Source organism: Cavia porcellus, unplaced genomic scaffold (genome assembly GCF_034190915.1).
Source record: "Cavia porcellus strain 051 isolate PalLab524CR breed Dunkin Hartley unplaced genomic scaffold, mCavPor4.1 scaffold_18, whole genome shotgun sequence".
In the NCBI taxonomy this organism is placed as follows: domain Eukaryota; kingdom Metazoa; phylum Chordata; class Mammalia; order Rodentia; family Caviidae; genus Cavia; species Cavia porcellus.
Window position 1 is genome coordinate 54,452,164 of NW_026947501.1, and position 21,627 is coordinate 54,473,790.

At 44.6% G+C, this 21,627-nt stretch overlaps 1 protein-coding gene across 3 annotated transcripts in view; it reads right to left on the minus strand.

The window, feature by feature from the left end:
• The window catches only part of Mertk (MER proto-oncogene, tyrosine kinase), a 98,586-nt gene that overhangs the window by 75,460 nt on the left and 1,499 nt on the right, over positions 1–21,627 (minus strand). For 2 of the 3 annotated variants that reach the window (XM_063229980.1, XM_063229979.1), the window contains exons 1-2: positions 7,742–7,805; positions 2,539–2,947 (exon numbers count right to left, since the gene is read on the minus strand). In XM_063229980.1, the coding sequence (XP_063086050.1) occupies positions 2,539–2,947; positions 7,742–7,790 (458 nt within the window). In that variant the 5' untranslated portion in view covers positions 7,791–7,805. Of the gene's footprint in view, positions 1–2,538; positions 2,948–7,741; positions 7,806–21,627 lie in introns of those variants that run through there. The other variant, XM_063229982.1, reaches the window with a different exon arrangement.

Consider the following 21,627-nt stretch of genomic DNA (forward strand, 5'->3'; position numbering starts at 1 on the left):
CTAACTTTGACCACACACAGACTATAGATTTTTGTGTTCTCTTCCCCTCAAACAATTGCGATAGCACATTCCTTAAATATATATGGTTTGTGTAGGTGCTATTAATGACAACTCCAGCAAAACTGCAGGCTAATGAACTCTTAATAAATACAAACATGGAAAAGCCTGAAACTATTTTTATGTCTTCCCAGGGACTATTTCCTCGAGGGCCCATGAGACATGAAAAGTGATGGTGTGACAGGTGTGCAAGTCAAGTCCCCTGTTAAAGTGTGACCAGTCCACTGCCTCCTGACTGTGGGAAAGTCAATCTGTTTAAAGGACTTCCGTGTCCTTATGTTAAAGTATCGAGTTTAGGGTCTTTAACATCTTTGTCTCCCACCAAGAAATTACACGGCTATTTGTAATCTTGATTCAGTCACTACAATTTATTTCACTGTATCACCTGACAGCTACCGTGCCACCTGAACATGACTTTATGACGGTGCATTTGATATTGTCCTAAACGCCACCTGATTCAGCTGAATAGACATCACTTCTAAGACTCTGGTCCTCTAAGGTTCTGTTATAAAGCTTGGTTTGAAGAGTATTTTTTATGGGCTGGGGCTTTAGCTTAGCGGCATAAGCGCTTGCCTTGTAAGTGTGTGGTCGTGAGTTTGATCCCTGGTACCGATAAAAAAGATGACAAAAAAATGTATTTTTCTCCTTTAGAATGAATTATGTATAATCAGCTGAATACAGGTTGAGAACTGCTGAATCCCACAGTTCTCAAAATATCACCCATTTCACCTCCTGAAACCTAAAGCAAAATAAAGCCACTGCTACTCCCAGCTTAAAAACCCTCCAATTTAAGTTCCCTTAAATTGGCTCCTTGGAGCAGACCTAGAGCTGGCAGTCCTGTGCCCAAGGTTATAGAGAGAAGGCCAAGGAGATGTGGCCACCAATGCATAGTCACAGGTTGGCTATGCCCAGAGAGATGACAGTGCTATGTTCCCCGCAAGTGACACCTGATAAGACCAGGGTGCCACTTTTACTAAGCCTTAAAATGACTCCTCACTTGTTACTGAATGATGACTTCATTTTCTCAATCAGAGGCTGTGTCTATGTATTATTAAAACATCCACTTTCTGTAGTTGATACTGAAAAGAATACAATCAAATCGCCAGGCCGTTACATCAACCAAGGGAAGCCACAGAAGTTAGTACTCCTTCCCCACCGACCAAGCCTACAACCTGGAGGAAATGGGCAAAATGGCACATCGCTGGGGAAGTATTAACAGACTAAACTCTGCTTGGAGTTATTACATTTGTCGATGACTAGGACGTGGTTTTCCGCAAAGGAAACACAAAATTATTCACCAAAGAGCATAACACAGTATGGGACAATGCCAAGTGTCAGGTCAGAGAAAGTGAAAACAGGACAGATCAAAGAAGGCTGCTCGCAGGAGTAAACGAATCACAGAGACAATGTGATTCAACCCTCAGCGACTCTAAGCTCACTTTGAATTCTTGCCAACCACAAGCTAAGCCAGTTCTACAGCTGTACGTGGAAGGAAGACCTCATGCAAAACACACACACACACACACACACACAAATACATTCAGTTAGAAAAGTTATCTCAAGGCAAAACAGTGATTACCTGAGGCTGGGAAGAGGTGGTGTGGACATGGTACATGCACAGTAGGTACCAAAACTATGTTCAACAGAAGAAATGAGATCAGGAATTCTGCGACAGTATTATTATATTAAGATATAATGACAACCATTATGTACTTTAGGAAGATCTAGAACACAGGTGCTTGAAGACTCCAAACATAAAGAAATGAGAAGAAAAGGAAAATGCCAACTACCCCATTTGACCAGGACACTCTGTATGCATGTTTTGAAATATCACAGTGCACACCGTTCACGTGTACCATTAATAAGACTAGGTAGTCAAATAAACCAAGAAACAAAAAAGAGGAGGAAAAAAGCAAACCAAAACGCTTTGGCTGAAGAGGAAAGAAGCCAGAATACCAAAGAGGTGGTGTGAAGAGAGGCCTGTGGCTCTAAAACAGGCTCCCTCGGTCAGCGGGAGAGCAGGGGACTCTGAATACACACTCTGCCAGAATACACATTCTGCCAGGCTGTGACTCTTGACTGGTGAATTGAGATCGCTAATATTGATGATTATAACTGATATGTATTGACTTATCCTTGTCATGTTATTTTCTGTTGTTGGCTCTTCCCTTACAAAAACCAAGTTCCTCTCGCTGGTAGAACTCTTGCATCCAGCTGTACTTGATAGTGAGTTGCAGGTTGGGAGGGAAGCAGCCCTCCCAGTCCCCGGAGTCTCTGTGAACCAGTGGTTAGTTATGTGAGTCCAAGCTCAGTTTAAAAGAAATCAACAATACAGACTGTCAGGTACTATATCCATCTACTCGCTAAGGGATCAAGCTCACTTAAACAGAAAACAAAGGCAAGTTTTTTTTATTTAGGAGGCTTTTGCTTTTGAGGTAACATTAGCATAATGACACTGAAAAAGGAAGGAAGGACACTTACCTGAAGGATGCAATGATTGACGTGACTTCATTATCGGGATAATACTGTGTAACTGTATTATGTGCTCCACGCAACTCCTTCCCATCTTTCCACCAGGAAACACTTTCAGTTTCCTGGTACATATTAGGTATATTGATGGAGCAATTAAATTTGACATCTTTGTGCTCAGAAAGTATTATGTGTCCAACTGTGTGATTAAATGCAACAGGTGGTCGGAGCTTTGCTGCAGCAGAGGTGGCCTGGGGGCCAGCCGTGTCTCCTGGATGTGGCCTTCCAGGCTGGGTCGGTGACAGCATCGAAGCAGGCTGGTACCCACTGGTGTCAGGGTAGGAAAATGGCCTGTGGTCCACTTGCAGGCTCCTTGGGAGTGATTGGGAGGGTCTGGTTTCTTCCCTGGTTTCAGCAATCACTGCAAAAGAGAACACCTCAGTTTTAGCTTTTAAATCCATGGCTCGAGTTCTTAGACTATGATGGCGGGAAAGCAGAGATCCTCAGTACCCCCAGAGAAGATGAACAAAATCTGTCTACCACACACCTCTGGTACGTACACTCACTTGCCTCCTCCTTTAGGGGCCTTTAGGCTGACAGAGTAACATTCCTACCATGGATATACAAATATACAGATAAAATTTAAAACTTGTATGTGGTGACTGTACATCCCACGTCCTAATACTCCACTCAATAGAAAGGCGACAGCACAGGAAAACCTAAGAGCATTTCTCGTACATCTGCTCAGCCACAGACTTCACCAGACATTTGGCCAATAGCCCTGAAAAGGCTGTCTTACAAGTCTCAGAGAGATAATTTACAATTTTTGTGTCCACAAGAAGATATGTCCCAGACTTGGAGCTTCCAGCAAATGTCCGCCTGCTTGGAATGAACCAGAAAATGTTTTTATTTTAGCTGGCCCACAAGTATTTCTAAAAATATAGGCTTCCATTAGTTGTACTTTTAGCTCTCTCTCTCTCTCTCTCTCTCTCTCTCTCTGTGTGTGTGTGTGTGTGTGTGTGGCTGGTCCTTACTAGAAATGGTGAATAACAACCCAGGCCACTTAGCTGACTGATACCTAAAAAAGGATTTGAAGCCTAAGTGTTCAGCCAAGCACCTAATGGCTAATGACGCATAGAAGCAAGAGAATTGGGGGCAGAATGGAGGGGTCTAGGAATTTTTCCTCCAACTTTCTCTGTGCCTTGGCACCCTGGACTACACAAACCCCTCTGCAGTGGCCAGGGCTCCCCCAGGGCCTCTAGGTCCAGCTTTCACGCTCTCCACCATGGCTCAGGCTGTGCAGGAATGAGGGTTGCTATGTGCTTTTGTGGGTTGGCCAGGGGCTGGAAGCATGTATTTATCTCGGGGTATGGAGATCGGGGGTCTCTCAGAAAATGACTCCCCAAAATAAATGGTTTCCAACTTCCCATGGGGCACCCAGGGAGGAGGAAATGGCCAGACATCCCTGGAATCCTCTTATTAACCTCAGCACCAGATCCACCAAAGAGGGACGGATTGCCTTCAACCCTCCTGCTCAAACAAATAAGACAAAAAAATTAAAAATAGTAAACTCACATCACAGAGGAAGAGTCTGAAAAATCAAAACCACATCCAGAGAAGCTGTGCTCCAGGCTATTGTCTGTCTCCTGGGCTTGTACTCCCCGTTTATCCCCCCCCCCCCCACTGGCTTCCAGCCCCACCTCCACTTCTCCCAGGAACTGGGTATTTAAATCTCACCCATGTGGCCCTTGTGTGAGTTTCACATTTTTATGATGCCTGAGTTCTGGCACAATAATAAACCCGAATGCTTTTCCCATTCCTCTGCCTACTGGCCTTTGTGTGGGCTGACTCAGTCACTGGACCTTCAGAGGGAAGTCAAAACTTCCCTAGCACAGGCGAGGACACCTTCCCTTCTTCCCATCCACCGAGCTCCCCAAAACTCAGGAGTCAGGGGGTTTTTCCAAGCAACCGTGCTTTCCCTTTAAATATACATCTCTTTCTCAGAACACAAAAAAGTAGAAGTGTGGGAAACACATAATATTTTCCTCAATTTACTTACTTAATAACATTACTGTTTTCTACCTATAAAGCTCATACACGTTTGCTATAATTCAAAGATGTTCTGAAGCACAGACAGTAAAATGTGGAAACCAGCTGCATAATCCTGATCCTGCAAGATGACCTCTCGTTACAATTTGGGGTCCAACCTACAGTTTGTAGGAACCAAACTGCTAAATGAATAAGCAGCTAAATGAGTGGGGGGAGGTCACCCAAGCAAGGGATGCTTCCGTAGTCAGGAACAGCAAATTCACCCTGCAACCACTCTATGCTCTGTGTGGCTGAAAACACAACTGCTCTCCTCCTTTGTTTTTTGAGAAGTATGTCAAATGATTTCACTGCCAACAAATATTTATGAGGCACCTATGGCATTCAAGATTTACTGCAATAATCCTACAGGAGAAAAGAAGGCACTTGTCCCAGGGGCAGAAGGGCGGAGGGCCTCAAGCGTTAACGGAGGGAAAGGAAGTGATGAACTGGGAGAAGGGAGGCTCAATGGCTTGCATGTGCTCCCCCAAAGTCCATACACTGGAACTTAGTCCCCATTCTTATGCTGATGGCATCCTTTGCATTGAAAACCAGTATTCTGAAAAAGGACATTGAAGAGGGTATCAGAAAATGGGAAGAAATGCCTTGTTCTTGGGTTGGAAGAACCAATATACTGAAAATGGTCATCCTTTCAAAATCACTATACAGATTTAATACAATCCCAATCAAAATACCAGCAGCATACCTCTCAGAATTAGAGAAAACAATCTTAAAATTCATTTGAAACTAGAAGAGACCTAGAATACCAAAGGCAATTCTGGGCAACAAAGGCAAGGCAGGGAGCCACAATCCCTAACTTGAAATTACACTACAAAGTTATCACAATAAAAACACCATGGAACTAGGAAAAAACAGATTAAAAGATGCACAAAACAGCTCAAAAACACACTCAGCTGCCTTATCTTTGACAAAAGGGCCAAGCACCTTCACTCGAAGAAAGACAGCCTCTTTAATAAATCGTGCTGGGTAAACTAGCTTTCCACATGCCAAAGATTAAAACTAGACCCATCTCTCACCATGCACTAAACTAAAATCAAAATGTATCAAATGCACCAAAATTTTGTGTTCCCAGCAAAAACACTAAATCTTTTGGGAGACAGAATAGGTAGAACTCTTGAAGATATTGGTGTAGGCAAAGACTTTATGAACAAAAACTCATTTGCAAGGAAATAAAGAGACTGAGGCCCTTCCAGGAGGAGAACCACCAGTGTCTCCTGAGATCCACGCCATGTTGGAACTTAGGATGCTGGGAAGCCAAGCAACCAGCCTGCTTCCCTGCTAACCAATAGTGAACCTAGTGATGCGTCCTAGAGTCAAACATCCCTCTTCCCCTACCCTCCTTCTCCTGTCCCCCCCGTTAGCAAATAGGAACCAGAAATCTGAGCATCTCCTGGGAGGATGGCCATAGCAAATAAGGGGGATTTCCTTCTACCATCTCTTTGAAGGCAAATATTTTTATTACTGTTTTGCTCTATTCTGATTAATGGTACTGCTTTATTCAGTATTCTGTTTTGATAAGTTCTATAATGTTCTGTATTTCATTGAATTTTGATATACGTGATTGAAAGAACAACTATTGTAGAGATAATGAAATATACCTATTACTGTTATCCCGGTAACCTGCTGTGAAGTTCTGTACCAATTTCACTGTACGATCTTAGTTGGCTTTATTCTGTCTTGTTCTGCTATATTTTACTACTTTCAAAATAAAATTTAAAAAAAAGAATCAACAACTGTGACCTCATCCTATTAAGAAGCTTTTGCACAGCAAAAGCAACCACAAACAGAGTAACGACACAAACTACAATATAGGAAACTACACAAACTACACAAACTACAATATAGCTGTCCTTCAAAGGACTAATAACTAGAATATATAAAGAACTAAAAAAAATCAGACCCCTCAAATGTAAAGTCCCAGTCCAAAAATGGGCATCTGAAATTAGTACACACTTCTCAGATGAAAAAATAGAAATGGAAACAAATATATGAAAACATGTTCAACATCACTGGTCGTTCTAGAGATGCAAATTAAAGCAACACTGAAATTCCATCTCACCCCAAAAAGAATGACTGTTATCATTAGATTAAGCAATAACAGATGCTGGCAGGGCTGTGGGGAAAAAGGAACCTTTGTCCACTACTGGCAGGAGTACAGACTGTGGTAATCAGTATGGAGACTCCTCAAAAGTTAAAACTAGAGGTTCCATTTGACCCAGCTATTCTCCTTCTTGGTGTTTTCCTGAAAGAAAAGCATCATACCACAGTGACATATGCACACTTAGGATTATAGTAGCACAGTTTATTATAGCTAACTCTTGGAAACAACCCAAATGCTAATCAACTGACGAATAAACAGATAAAGAAGTGGGTTTTTTGACATAATGGAGCACTACTCAGTCCTGAAGGAGGATAAACTTCAGACATTTCTGAGTATATGGATGTTCTTAGAGTCCATACTTTTAAGAAAAATAAATCAGACACGTGTTCAAATATTGCATGGTTTCTCTGGGGTGAGAAGCTGAAAATGTAAATAAGGACCAAAATGTATAATAGATATTGTGAAATAAGAAGAAAATATTCAAATGGGAAGGGGAAATATGGGGGGGGGGAAGGGAAAGGAAAAAGAATAGAAGGAAAAAATAGAAACAAAGCTTTCATAAATAAGGAGGGAAAGGGATTGGAGGGAGGAGGAAAATGGGAAAAAGAATTATGATATATCATGTACACATTCAAATTCTATATGATGAATGTTACCATTATGTATATCTAAAATGTACCAATAAAAACTTTTTAAATTGTTTCTTTTGTGCTTCCCCCGTATATTGGTCAGTTTTCCATTGCTGGGATAAAATACCTGAGATCGACAGCCTAAGGAGAAGAGGTTTATCTGGGCTCAGTTTCAGAGGGTTCAGTCCATGGCAGTCTGGCTGCAAGGAAAACACATGGCAGAAGGACATGGCAGGAAAAAAGCTGCTCACCTCATGGCAGCCAGGAAGCAGAAGCAGCAAGAGGCCAGAGAGAAAGGGGCCAGGAACCAGATCCCCAAGGTCACGCCTCCATCACCCACTCAGACATTCCCAGGAGCATGGGACCATGCTCTACTAACCTCTGGGGAAATCTCTGAAGCCCACCAAGTTAACAGCAAAGATTAACATCACATCCCTTCCTCCAAGGTTGTTCCAGTGTGTGGCCTGAGCAAGCAGCCACATTAGGAAGTTTGACTTCTCATGGTAAACGCTGCCATGCAGCCCTGGATACATAGCCTCTGGCTCACTCAGGCCCAAGAGTGGCTGCCTAGCTGTTCCAGCAGCTGCAACTGCCAACTCACAGCCATTCAGTCCCACCCAGTTCCAGACGTGGGCAGGGAACCACCCCAACCATCTGCTTCCTGTTTGTGATCACCATTCTGTCGCTGACTAGATTCCAAACCTTGGCTTCTTGAAGTCAGGATTTTGTCCCTATCACCTTCCTCCAGTGCCCAGCACAGGGGCAGGCCTATGGGACACAATCAGCAATCACCCAATAAGAAAGGGCTGGGGTGTTGGCCCTTCCCTGTGTGGGTCTGCCTTGCTCCTCTGAGCACATCTGTCTTAGCTTCCTCAGGGGCTGGAGGTCACGTCCTCTCAACACTGCATGATGCAGGGCATGGGGCCGATACGTAATGAACGTTTGTGGAGCGTATGGTGTGCTATGCACAGAGCTCAGAAGTGTGAGCAGGGCAGAGGTGGTCCAGGTGAGGACACTGTATGGCCAGAAGGGGACAGCAGTGGAAAGGGGTCATAGGTGCAATGGCCCAGACATCTGGGGAATCCTAGACCCAAAGTTGATTAATGGGGGGATGCAAGTAAAGAGCCCATTTCCTGTGTGACCAACCAGTACATCCCACTCTTAAACCCATGAATATTTGTTAACCAAAGAGTGCAAAGGCAGACAGGTTGGCAGGCAGTGCTGCTCAGTGGTCAGCCAGCCATTCTGCAGTGGGAAACTGGGCTCCACCAGCTCCTCACTGCTCCAAGGCACAGACTCAGAAGGCGCTAACCTGTCTGGACCCCCAGAGGAAAAGAGGACCTTGGAAGAAACAATTGACATGAATCGGCCATCGACATACTCCAGAAGGAGGAAGAGAGGAAAGGCAAGAGGGAGGAAGGGAGGGAAGGAGGGAAGGCAGGAGGGAGGAGACATGATGTGATAACGCACAGAACCGAGAGAGTTGCTCAGATAGCTGTTACTGGCTTCCCTTTAAATTCTCGCTGGCTTGCTACCAAAAATAGGAATGGCTTCCTTCTTTCTTTTCTTCTCCTTTCCTTTCTTTTCTTCTCTTCTTCCTTTTCTCCTTTCTTCTTTCTTTCCTTCATTACTATGGATTGAACTCAAGGCCTTTACACTAAGCTATATCCCTAGTCCTTTTAGAAAACTGTTTTTGTTTTTAAATTTTGAGACAGGGTCTTGCTGAGTCACTGAAATGCTGGCTGGAATTTGAAGTCCTGCTGCCTCAGCCCCCTCTGTTGGGATTATAGGCATGCATCAACACACCTGGCTAAAAGCAGGAATTTCTGCTGCCAGAAACTGTGGGAAGGAGGCTGGGGTTAATTAGTGGCATCTACCTCAAATAATGCATGGGGAATGGAGAAGCTGGAGCAAAGTAACTGCCAGCCATGAGCAGGAAGGAAAGCGTGTATCATGTGAAGGGCTCTGGGCACCTTGGAATATCTCCATCTCTCTGGAGCTGACCTCTGTCCTTCCTAACATGAGCTCCTTTTGATGTTGCAGCCCCATGATCACAGTCTAAGGTACACAAAGGAAGCTGAAATCACAGGTCCTAAGGCTGTGTGTGTGGACATAGCAAGCAGCCTCTTGGCCCTGGAGTGCCTCTGGGCTGGGGTAAGAGGACTGGCCAGGATAACCCTGCAGGCTGATAGAGGCGGTCACCTGGTGAACCTCTCCAGTGGCCCCCAGCCTCAGGTGCTGCATGCCACCAGCCTATTTCATACTCCTGTGGAACTGAGAAGGGCTGGGCAGTCAGGGTATAGACAGAGCAAGAGTGAACCTCAAGGGCCAGCCTGGGAGAGCCACTTCTCAGCCAAGTTCTCAGACATTCAGCCTCAAAATCAGGAAGAGATTCAAAGGCAGTTGCAAGAATGAGGATCCAGCCAGGTGCTGCCAGGGTCTGCTTCTCACCGCACAGAGCATGCGTGGGCAAGTGTGGGCACACAGGGTATAAATGGGCTGTTGGGGCAGCATGCCTTACCCAGGCATGTGGACGTTCTAGGGTGGCCTCACGGTGGGTGGGATTTGAACAGCAGACCCACAGTGGTTGGGAGGAAAAAAGTCTCCTTTTGGAGTGGGTTTGTAGACCATACACTGGCCTGCCACCCTATCCCCAGGAGGAAGGACTGAACCCCAGACTGTCATACACCTGAGATCCATGTGGATAGTTTTGAACTGTATTCCTAGGTGGCTTCCTTGCTGCCCAAGATAAGGACAAGAACAAAAATGTCCTACTTGGTATAGTTTGAATTTCTGCAACTCAAAGGCTTCCACACTGATAAAGAATAGTAATGTGTCTTAGTAAGAGGAAAAAAGTAACTTTCAACCAGAAATCACTGGGCCTGATAGACCAGCCCTTAACTGCACCTAGTAATCATTAACTTCACTGTAGCAACAGGCCTCAAATTGCTTGAAAAAAAATGCCAGGCTGGACATGGTGGTACATACCTGTGATCCCAGCACTTGGGCAGCTGAGGCAGGAGGATCACTGAGAGTTTGAGACCATCCTGGGCCACAAACTGAGTTCAAGGCCAGGCTGAACTGCACAGTGAAACTCTGTCTCCAATAAACAAAACAAACAAACAAGCTGACACCATCTGCGGGATACAAGGGACTCCTGGGCTGTCCATATGCACAGACACAGTGAAGCCCTGTGAAGGAAGATCCTGACCTCAAATCGAAGCTGGAAAGAACATGGCTAGGGTTTAGGGCAAACAAAGGAGAGTAAGTGGTCAGAGGCCACATGTGACCCAAGAGGTCACAGCTGTGATGCTGCACTGAAAGCCCAGGTGACAGCAGAGAAAAAGTGGAGTGGCCAGTCGAGCACAGTGCGACAGGGTCAGACTTTGCACATTGGCCCCAGCCAATGCGGGGCTGCTGGGTAAAAAGCAGGACACTGATTTATGCTTAAATTTCAGGCTATGTGGCACAGAGGTCACTGTGGACCACTGTGGCATAGATCAGCCCTCCCAGGCTTAGTTCAGGACAAAGGGGAGCTCTGGAGGGACAAATGGACCCCAGATCGCCAGCCAAGCTAGCTAGCCCCACTGAACCCTGGCTGGGAGGGTCTGAAGGGGCTTCGATCTCTGAGCAGAACATAAAGGCTTATCGGAATGACCACTCTGCTAAATTTATTTAACGTGGCCTTTTCCTTGGCCTTGAGCACATTCTTCAGCAAAGGCCTCATACTTGCCCCAACCCTGCCCCTCACTTTTTGACATGGGTATTTGGCTTTTTCTTGGCAGAAGTGCTTTGCAAAAGAAGCTTTCCAAGAAGACTGCAATGCTTATATCCCTTCCAGAGGGTCAGGGCAGGCACCAATGCAACCAGAAAGAAGACTGCAGAGTGGGACCATAACTCTGCATCAGCCTCTTCCCACTCTCCCACTATCCTCTCCAGCCCTACAGACTCCCGTGGGAAAGCTCTGTAAACCTTTGGTGCCTGGGTCTCCCCCAGAGATTGAGTTCATTGGTCTGGAGTGCACCTTGAGTACCAAGATTCTTTTTTTAAAAATCTCCTCTGGTGCAGCCAGGGTCCGATTCCAGCTCTAGAGAATGGAGGTGAAGGCTTTGCGGGTGCTGTTCAAGGGTCTGGAAGGCCCAGGTTTGACTGCATGTGCCTGGGGGAGATGGGGCTGCAGGAGGAGGAGGTGAGAACAAGGACTCTGGAGTCACAGGGGCAGCTTTAGCCCCAGCTCAGGCTCACATGACCTTGTGCAAATCATGTGTCCACTCTAAGAGACCGGAGCCGAGTAGTGCAGGTAAAATACTGCAGTGTTCAGCAGATGCAGACACGCAGCAAATAGCAGTGACTATTTCCATAATGTAAAACACCTGGTCTGTCTTGTTGCAAAGGTGCAACTAGTCATGCCTGGAGGGGGCGAGGCCAGACATATGGAACTGATTATGTTGGCTTAGCCCCTTGAAATGAAATATGAGCATACAGTGTTGACTTAACCAAGGGTTTCCTTCTTGCTCCCCATTAGCAGAGTGCCAAGTGTCACAGAAAGTCTCTGTAACACTTTCTGGCCAGGGTCATGAAACAGTGTTTCCCTCCAGAAGTCTGGGGTTGATTCTTTTCCAAAGTCCAAATGTGGCTTCCCCAGGACCCAAGAGAGACTCTGGGTCTCCAAGACTAACCTTTCATCATGCCCCTAAAGCGTGCCCTACAGTCCACAGATTCCTGAGTTTCTATGACTAAAAAGCCATTCATTAAAGAAAAAAAGGTATTTCCTCGTAAAGCGTGACTATCTCTGGAAAACCAAACACCTTGGGTTCATAAGCAGTTTTTTAAAGTCCTTCCTAAGTGATGGAGGGCAAGAATTCTCCCAGTTCTTTAAAAACAGGGTAGATGTGTTCTTTCCTGTTTTTTCTGCCGAGTTTGCTTAAACAAACTGGACATTACATAGAAAATGAACTTTGGGGCCAGGGATTTAGCTTAGTGGTATAAGAGCCTGCCTGGCAAGTATGAGGTTGTAAGTTTGATCCCTTGCTAAAAGAGAAGTGAAAAATGAACTTTTGAGAGAAATACTGGGGATTGAACCCAGAGCCTTTTCACTGAGCTACATCCCCAGCTCTTCTTTGTAAAATTTTGAGGCAGGGTCTTATTAAACTGCTAAATTGTCCAGACTGGGCTTAAATTTGCAATCCTCCTTCCTTAACCTCTCGGAGTGCAGAATTCACAAGTGTGCACCACTAGCCCTGGCTAAAACAAACATTTAAAAAAAAACTCTGAAGAGTTTAGGGTAGACAAAATAACACAAATAGAAAACAGTATGGCGATTGCAAGGGCTTGTTTGGAGAGGGATGGGGAGTTGTTACTTAGTGGGTATAGAGTTTCAGTTTTACCCTGTATTTAATTCCACTGACCTGCACACGTAAGATTAGTTAAGATGGTAAATGTTATATGTATGCATTAACAAGGCAATGAAGCACACCTCTGCCTCCACACTGGGGTGGAATCAGAGGCTAGAAGACCCACTAACTTTCACTGCAAACCAGCACGGCCATCTCTCCTACCCCAGTGTCAGATGGAACACGTAACAAGGTGCTTCCAACCTTCCCATCAAGGGAGGTATGCGGGATTAAAGGGCTTCAGCCTCCAGCAGGAAAATAGAGAACTGAACCCCACCAGGCAGTAACAGGGTAGCAGACCCCTCTGGGTCAGAGCAGTTCAGAGAAAACTAGAGAAAGGCTTTAAATCAGATCCAGACGCTTGTAACACAATACTCCACATGTCTAGATTTCAATAAAAAAAAGTCCTAAGCAAACAAAATACCAATACCACAATGACAGAACTACCTGAAAAATCCTTTAAAAATATAATCATAATAAAAAAAATACAATCATAAAATTTTGCAAGGAGCAGCCACAAACATGCCTGAAACACAAACAAACAGAGAAAGCCTCAGCAAAGCAGTAGAAAATCTCAGTCAATAAACAGGAGTTACAAGAACCAGACAGGAATTTTGGAACTGAAAAATACAGTGACCAAAATAAAAGAATTCACTGCATGCACACAACAAAAGAAAGGAGAAGTAGTAGGGAAAGGTCTGTGTACCAGGAAATGGAACAACGGAAGAAAGACAGCAGACAGACAGACAGACAAAGTGTCTGAGTCCCGTGGGACTACTACTGAAAATCTAATAGTCCTGTTACTATCTTACTGGGAGGAGATGAGAAAGAGGGCTGAAGAGGACATGGAGAAACAATGGCTGGAAGTCAAGACATAAACTTACAGATGCAAGAATCCCAGTCAATTACAAAATGGGATAAATCCTCCAAATACCAAGATCTATCATCATCATATGTTTGCAAATTAAAGCAAAGCATTTTGGAAGCCCTGACCTGCACAGGTAAGATTAGTTACTTATAATGACAAGTTACTTATAGGGAGGACGAAACTGAATGGCGGTGAATTTCTCCTTCAAAACCATAAAAGACAGAAAAGGGAGGAAGGGTACAATGTTTCCCAAGCGCTGAAATGAAACTGTCAAGTTTTATTTCACTTGACAACTGTCAAGTGAAAAGGGTTCAGAAATGCCAAGGAAAATAAAAATAGTATCAGGTGAGCCAGGTGTGGTGGCACATGTCTGTCACCTCGGCACTCGAGGGTCTGAGGCAGGAGGATCAAAAGGTCAAGACCAACCCAAGCTACATAGCACGTTCAAGGGTGCTCCGGACTAGAGATTCCACCTCAAAACACCCAACCCATGCCCCCCAAGGAGAAGACATGAAGGAAACTGTCTAAACACACAGGATGCAATAAATGAATGAAGCGTAAAACATCGGGGAGGAAGAAAAACACCTAAAACATTAATAAACACAGCAGAAGTCCCTCTTCCTGAGTTTTCTAAATTATGTCTGAAGGCTGAAGAAACACCATAACATTGATGTGGTTCCATATTAGAAGACAAAATGTTACAGACCAATTACACTACAAATCGGGGATAAAGAGTCTTAAAAGGCCGTGGGGATTCTATATTTCATGTAAGAGAGCGAAATACTGACACCTAACATACTAGCAATTGCATCGAATTAATAATCTAAACACACCCTCCAAAACAGATCGGCAGCATGGATTTAAAAGGCATGACCTGATTATCTGGTGTTTTTAAGAAATTCATTCAAATATAATTATATAGGTAAACTAAAAGCAAAAGATTAAAAACAGGTGTATCATCTACCCATCAAATATTATTATCAGATAAAGCACATTTCAAAGAGGCACATTATATAACGAACCAAGAGTCAATGCATCAAGAAGACACAGAAATCCAAAACAACCATGGACCCAAGCCAAGACCTGTAAAATATGTAAGCAAAAACTGAAAGAACGGAAATAAGCACATAAATCAACAACTATGGCTAGAGACTGTAACGCCTCTCTCCGCAGTCACGGAATAACTAGAAAACAATTGACAACGTGGAAGAACTCAACAATAGAACAAATAATCCACGTTCAGAGAACACGCCATCCAACAGCACAGAATATGTATTCTTTCCAAATGATAACAGGAAACAAATCAAAATAAACCATATCGTGGGCCATAAAGCAAATCTTGACAAATTTAAAAGAAATGAAATCGTATAGCTTATATTCCCTGACCACAATGGAGAAAACTAGAAATTAATAACAGAAAAGTAACACAAAATTCTCCAAATGTTTGTAAACTACACTTTTTTCTTTCTTTCTTTCTTTCTTTCTTTCTTTCTTTCTTTCTTTCTTTCTTTCTTTGGTCTTTTGGAGATAGGGTCTCACCATGCAGTTCAGGCTGATCTTAGGTTCGCTTTGTAGCCCAGGCTGCTCTCCAACTTGTGATAATCCTCCTGTATCAGCCTCCCAAGTGCTGAGATTACAGGAGTGCACCACCATGCCTGGCTTATAAACTAAACTTTTAAACAATCAGAACTCTGTAGGATAAATTTTTAAAATTCATTGAACTGAATGAAAATAAAAATACAACAGGAAAATTTGTGTTACATGGCTAAAGCAATGTTAAGGGGTAAGTTACAGTACTAAATGAAAACATTAGAGAAGAAATCTCAGATCATTTGTTCAAGTTCAGAACATACAAAAAGGAGCAAAGCAAACCCAAAATAAGCAAAAGGAAGAAAATAATAACCACAAGACATGATATTCAAAAACAGAGAATCAACAGAACGGAGCTGATTGATACAACTGGCAGGCTTCTAGCAAAACTGACAAGAAAAAAGGGAACACAAATATTACCATATCAAGAATAAAAACAAGCTATCATGCAAGCTTCTGCAGACATCGAAAGGTCAGCCAGTGAACAGATCGGACAAGAAGTTATTGGTTTGGCATGGTATGGTATTTTGAGGACATTTCTGCATTTTTAAACCACCCCATTGCTTTAGATGCAGCTGCAGGGGACACTTCGCTGGGGGAAAAGGCAGCAAACCCATCTGTGTGACTCATGTTTAAGGTCACACTCTGCACTTAAGCTCTGTCCCATTTCAGGCTGATACCTAACCCTGTTCACATCTAGCGTCAGAGACAGGGCTCAGGGCACTGCGTCTCCGGGCCTCACTGTGGCAAGGTGTCCCGTGGCCCTCTCTCCTTCAGGTTTGACAAATGGGCTCTCGGGATTTTGGACCAATTAATACCAAGCTGGGATGAGGACCTACATCTTCTGGTCTCCCAGAGTGGTTAGTTATGCTTCTTAATGAATGCTAAATCTTGCAAGCATCTTTCTTTCTCTTTTTCCCTTTGTTCCAAAACTTGCACCCAAGTTTGTTTCCATCCACACAGATCACATGCCAGAACTGTCAAAAGGCTGAGGGCGGGTTTCACTTCCTGTGTGGAACTGGCTTCCACCCACTGAACAAGTGGAAAAGCAGCCCTGGAAAAGGCAGCACTGGGCACAATGAATATTCATCAGCTCCCCAGAGCTCCCAGCCGGGTGGCTGGGGACGCAACTCCCAGCAGGTTTGAGTCTCATCCCAGATCCGGAAGCCAGGGACTCTCGGTGAAAATGATTGTTTTCAAACCTCGGTCAAGTCTACTTTTAACAGCTTTTACTGTAAGTCCCTCAAGCTTAAGATAGCAAAATAACCCCTTTGCAAATAAACAAGGCTTTCCTTTGTATGCTTAATGAGCAGGGAAACCACAGAGCAGGCAAAGTCTAAGATGTCCTCCAAAGCTGAGGTACCTGGAGCCCCAGAGAAAGCCATGTCCAGAGAGTAAAGGACTCAGGCAGAAAGCATCTGCCTGATTCCGGGCCAAGTGAAACCCAGTGCCTAGGACACGCCCTGGGTAGCTCTGTAGGGCACTCACCCTGTGCTGGTCACATCTTGTTTCGAGGTGGCCCACTCCATACAAGCCAGAGCTTTGAAGGGACCCACCGAGGAGCTTCTGGAAGGCTCTGACTGAGGTCAAAGAGGAACATACAAGCCTGAGATGGTTTGCCCCAAAACCCATGCATTGAGCTTACAGGGTAAACATGGAGTTTTCTCCAAGCTGAAATCTCTCGGATATCCTTAGCCTTTGATATAAAACTCCTTGCACATGACCTCCGTCTAAACATGAAGCCAAGATGTCTGTGTTCTCTCTTTTCTCTTTTCCCTCTGCTCTCTCCGACCCTGCCACTCTCAAGATTCACAGGAAATCCGCTTTACCACGAGGCCAAGGAAGCACTGGCGGTAGATGAAGTAAATAAGAAGGAAGAAAGGACACTTTAGAGTGAGCACAGTTTCCTGGATGAAATGTGGAAGATGAGATCGTCCTTATCACCTCACTGCACTGCAGCCTGCGGGGTGACCTGGGCTTGACGCTCAGTGTGTCACACACCGCCACACCTACTGGATCCTGATACCCAACAGAACCCAAAGAATAGAATGGCACTGCTCAAGGTGCTGGTGGGGCCAAGCTGTGGGTCACAGGATGCGAGAAAACCTGGGCCATTGCTGTGGTTAAGAGCCTTCCACCCAGCTGGAGGCGTGGTGGAGTATACCTGTAAACCCAGCACTCTGGAGGCTGAGGCAGGCGGATTACTTGAGTTTGAGCTCAAACTCAAAGTGAACTTAAGGCAAGCCTGAAATGCACAGCAAGACCCTGTCTCAAAAAGAAAGAATAAGAAAAAAAAGAACTTTCCACCCAAGCCAAGCATAATGACATAGGCCAGTAATCCCAGCATTTGAGAGACTGAGGCAGGAGGGTCACAGTGAATTCAAGGTCAGTCTGAACTACAAAGGGAGACCTTATCTCAAAGGAAATCAAACCAAACCAACAAACAAACCTCCCACCAACTACAATAGCCACAGTTTAGACAAAGAGAATGAAAGCTCAGAAAGTGCTTGGCTGGCAGATACTAGGTGTTTCTATTTTCCAAAAGGGACCCACAGATCCTAATGCAAGACTCCCCTCAGCCAGGCTGCAGGGTCCGTTGTTTGGCTGGTGGAAAAAGGACAGGAATAAGGAAGGAGGAATGAGGGGGAGCAAACAGGCTTATCAGGTGAGCAAGTGCGCAGCAGCATTCCAGGGAAGAGGAATCAAGGCGCAGCCGACGTCCCCAGGCTCAGCTAGCACCTGCCACCAGGGCTACCTCGGGGCTCACCACCTTCTCGTTTCTGCAAGCCCACCAATGCTCATTTTCTCTCTGCTGCAGCCACAGACTTCATTTGGAAAACCCAGTTGGAGCTGGTAAAAAGGAAAGGAGGACCTGACCTGGATGCCAACACTCAGAGAGCCAAACCCAAAACAAACACAAACACAAAACCAAATACACAGCGCCCTGGAGGAGTGATATGGGAAAAGTTGAGCAGGAACTGGACTTCATTTTCATACCTTCAAGTCTGACTTCAATGAGGCAAGGTGTGAGAAGGCTAATAATGCCAGGCCCTGCATGGGCTCTGCTCGTCAGACTCCCAGGAAACATAACCTAAAGGGCTTTTGTTTAGGAGCAAGGATCACTCCCAGATATGACTTCACAGGTACAGCAGGGAACCATGGGTAATCACGGCTAGTATTTTTCCAGCATTTTCTTTGCACCAGCTCTGTCATCCTTCCTAACAGTTCTGTGAAAATGGTCCCACTGCACAAAAAACAAACGGGAAGTCCTGAGAGTCAATGCCCGCCCAAGGCCCACAGAGGTCAGAACTGTGCATGTTTTCACTGCAGTCCCAAGGGGTGCGCCTGTAGGGAAAGCTCTTTTTCCCTGTTTGTATTAATTAACCTCCTTTGTGACTCTGCACACCAACCCAGAGCCATGCGCTTTGGGTTACGATTAGTGACCACGGGTCAAAGTCGAAGCACTCGGGGCATCTTGCCCCTCGCCCAGGAAATGTTAAAAGGGTCTTCTCCATACCCTCCCCCACTTCCCCCAGCAGCTTTTGGCTTTTTTTCCTAATTGCAACAGCTAAGGAGAGGATAAACATGGTTGGGGTTGTGTCATCTCAAAATCTAACTTCTTTTGAGTTTTTAACTTCTCCAGTAATGAAATCACTTGGACACTACAGCAAAAAAGAAAAAAACTAAAACACAAAAAACAGAAGAAGATGTTTTATCAATCAAGCCAAAAAGCGTAAGGTTGAAAACAGCAGCAATTCTGTTTTTGGAAAAGTCACTAGGAAGGAAGGAAAGAAACCCTGGAGAGATGCATGCGCGGGGCTGAGAACATCGGGGGAGAGTGGAGGAGAAGCCTCTAAAGAAGAAAGGGTGGGACGGCTGGGGAGTCAGCTCAGCAGCTCAAGCGCTGCTGGCCTAGTAAGTGTGAGGCTGTGAGAAGAAGAAGGGGAAGGGGACAGGGAGGGGAAGAGGATCAAATATGGAGAGTGTCACCAGGAAATCAGCTCTAACGGAGGGGGCGGGGCGCAGCAGAGGCGGAAGCGGTGGCTGAGGGTGCAGTGCTCTCAGGAAAACATCTGAGCTGAAATCCAAAGGAGCCAAGATGGGCAGGGAGGACAGGGAGGGTAGGGACCGGACAGTAGAATGCAGCAGGCAGGTGGCCCCAGCAGCAGGGAAGGGAAATGCCTACAAGTGAGCCAAAGAGGGAAGGGGGACCCAGTCAGTCTCTGCAAAATGTGGCGAGGAAAGGCGCTGTTGGAGGATATTTAACAGAGGGACTGACATACTCAGTCATTCTCAAAAGCTCCGGGGAGGATGTGGGAAGTAGCTGGGGCTGGTGTGTGTTCAAAGTCTTGGCTACACTTTGCTACCTGGCATCCTGCTCCCAATCAGCAGCACTAGTAACCCACTGGCCCTTCTCCCAGGAATGTCTAGAAATTATTGTGAAATAACAACAATAATAATAACTATATTAAGGCCGGGGTACAGCTTTGTATTAGGGTGTTTGGCTTCCATTTATGAAGCCTTGGATTTAATCCTCAGGATCAAAACAAAACTTGTCAAGATTTAAAAATTTAAAGTATTGTTAATTTAAAAAAAAACTGTTCATCTCAACATACTAAGAAAATGGCTTGGAATAACTTTTAAAAATTCATTTGTTCATTAAAATAGGACCCATTGGCTCAGCATGGTGGCTCAAACCTTAAACCCAGCATTTGGATGTTGAAGCAGGAGAAATGCAAGTTTGAAGCCTGCTTGGGCTGCACAGCAAAATCGTGTCTCAAAAAATAAAAGTAAAAATAAATGTTCTGCTTATTTCCAAAAATCTTCCTGTTCCCCTAACCCCAAGGTGCGGGGGGGGGGGGGGTGTTGGACTCAGGGCCTTCACATTCAGTTACATTCTCATCCCTTACCCCTGTTTTGTTTGTTTGTTTTTATAGATAAGTTGCTCAAAGTGTATTCTATTGTGTTTTGTTTTGTTGTACGGAGGATTAAATCCAGTCTTTATATAAGCTACATCTCTAGCCTCTTTTTTATTTTCTGAGACACAGGTTTACTAAGTTGCCCAGGCTGGGCTCAAACTTTCCATCCTCCTGTTTCAGTCTCCCAGAGCACCAGGGTTACAGGTATGTGCCATCCAAAGAGTTTTTAGAGCCTTTGCAATAAAGCTTACAAGTAACAACTCAAACTTGTCCCTGGGAAAGCATTTACAAGCTATCAAAAAACGTGATACAGTATCAATTTGGAAGAGAAATGTTAACATGAACCATTTTAAAAGCCTAACTCACTCTGGGGGTCAACAGCTTCAACGCGCAGACTAATAAAGCCTGGAGTTTAATCTACTTTCTTATCTCCTCCCCCCCCCCCTTTTCCTCCTCCTCCTCTCTCTGGTCCTTTTGAGATCCAACCTGTTTCTATTTGCTGCTCACTGGCGCCCCCATCAGAGCCCCGGAAGAAAGGAAGAGTTAAAAAGTTTGAAAATGAATCTGCTCCAGCAGTTTCACTCCCAGGTCTGTCTTTGTAAGGGGGTGTTTGTGTGTAGGGAGTAGTGGAGAAAAGTGATACTTAAATTTTAACTACTTATCCATTTCTCTACAATGCAGATTCTGCACATATTCATAACACTATCTTTCTTATTTGGTCAGCAAATCACTCTGCCCCACCATATGCAAATAGGAAAAGCTCTCCAAACTAGACAGGACCTAATTTCTATCTTTAATCTCTTTCTACAGCACTCTGATCTCTGTTCTGACTCTGCCAGTGAGAGTCCCATAACCCGTCTGAGGACACAGGTCAGTGGTAGACATGCAAAGGGCCCTGGGTTCGAGTCCCAGCCCTGAGGAAAAAAATAAGATTTTTATCCTGTAAGACTTTCACAAACTGGGGGCTGGGGATTTAGCTCAGTGGCATAAGCGCCTGCTTGCAAGCAGGCAGTCGTGAGTTCGATCCCTGGTACCGATAAAAAGAAAAAAGACCAAAAAAAAAAAAAAAAAAAGACTTTCACAAACTAAGACAGAACACAGACATCCCACAGGCACATTTCGAGAGCATAAGTCTGAAGGGAAATTGGAGAAAATTTTCATTGTTCTCTAGGTGGATTTTAAAGTACTTATGAGAAAAAAAGATAATTATTTGAGTTCTAAAATTCTATCAGTTATAAAAGTCATTACAGATTTTTTAAAAATTGGAAAATAGAAACATTTGAATTTTAAGCAAAATCTCTAGTTTCTATTACTTTTCCCATAATATTTGCACACTCACTATCTCCATGCCCATGTATGAACAGCCATCACTGGCAGCGAAATAGACCAGATTTGTGCTAGACTAGGAGAAATGGATCTGGCAGGAACACTGAGGGATTTTTGAGGATTTGGTGATGACGGGGTGGAGAACAGAATGGCCTCAGTTCTTTACTTG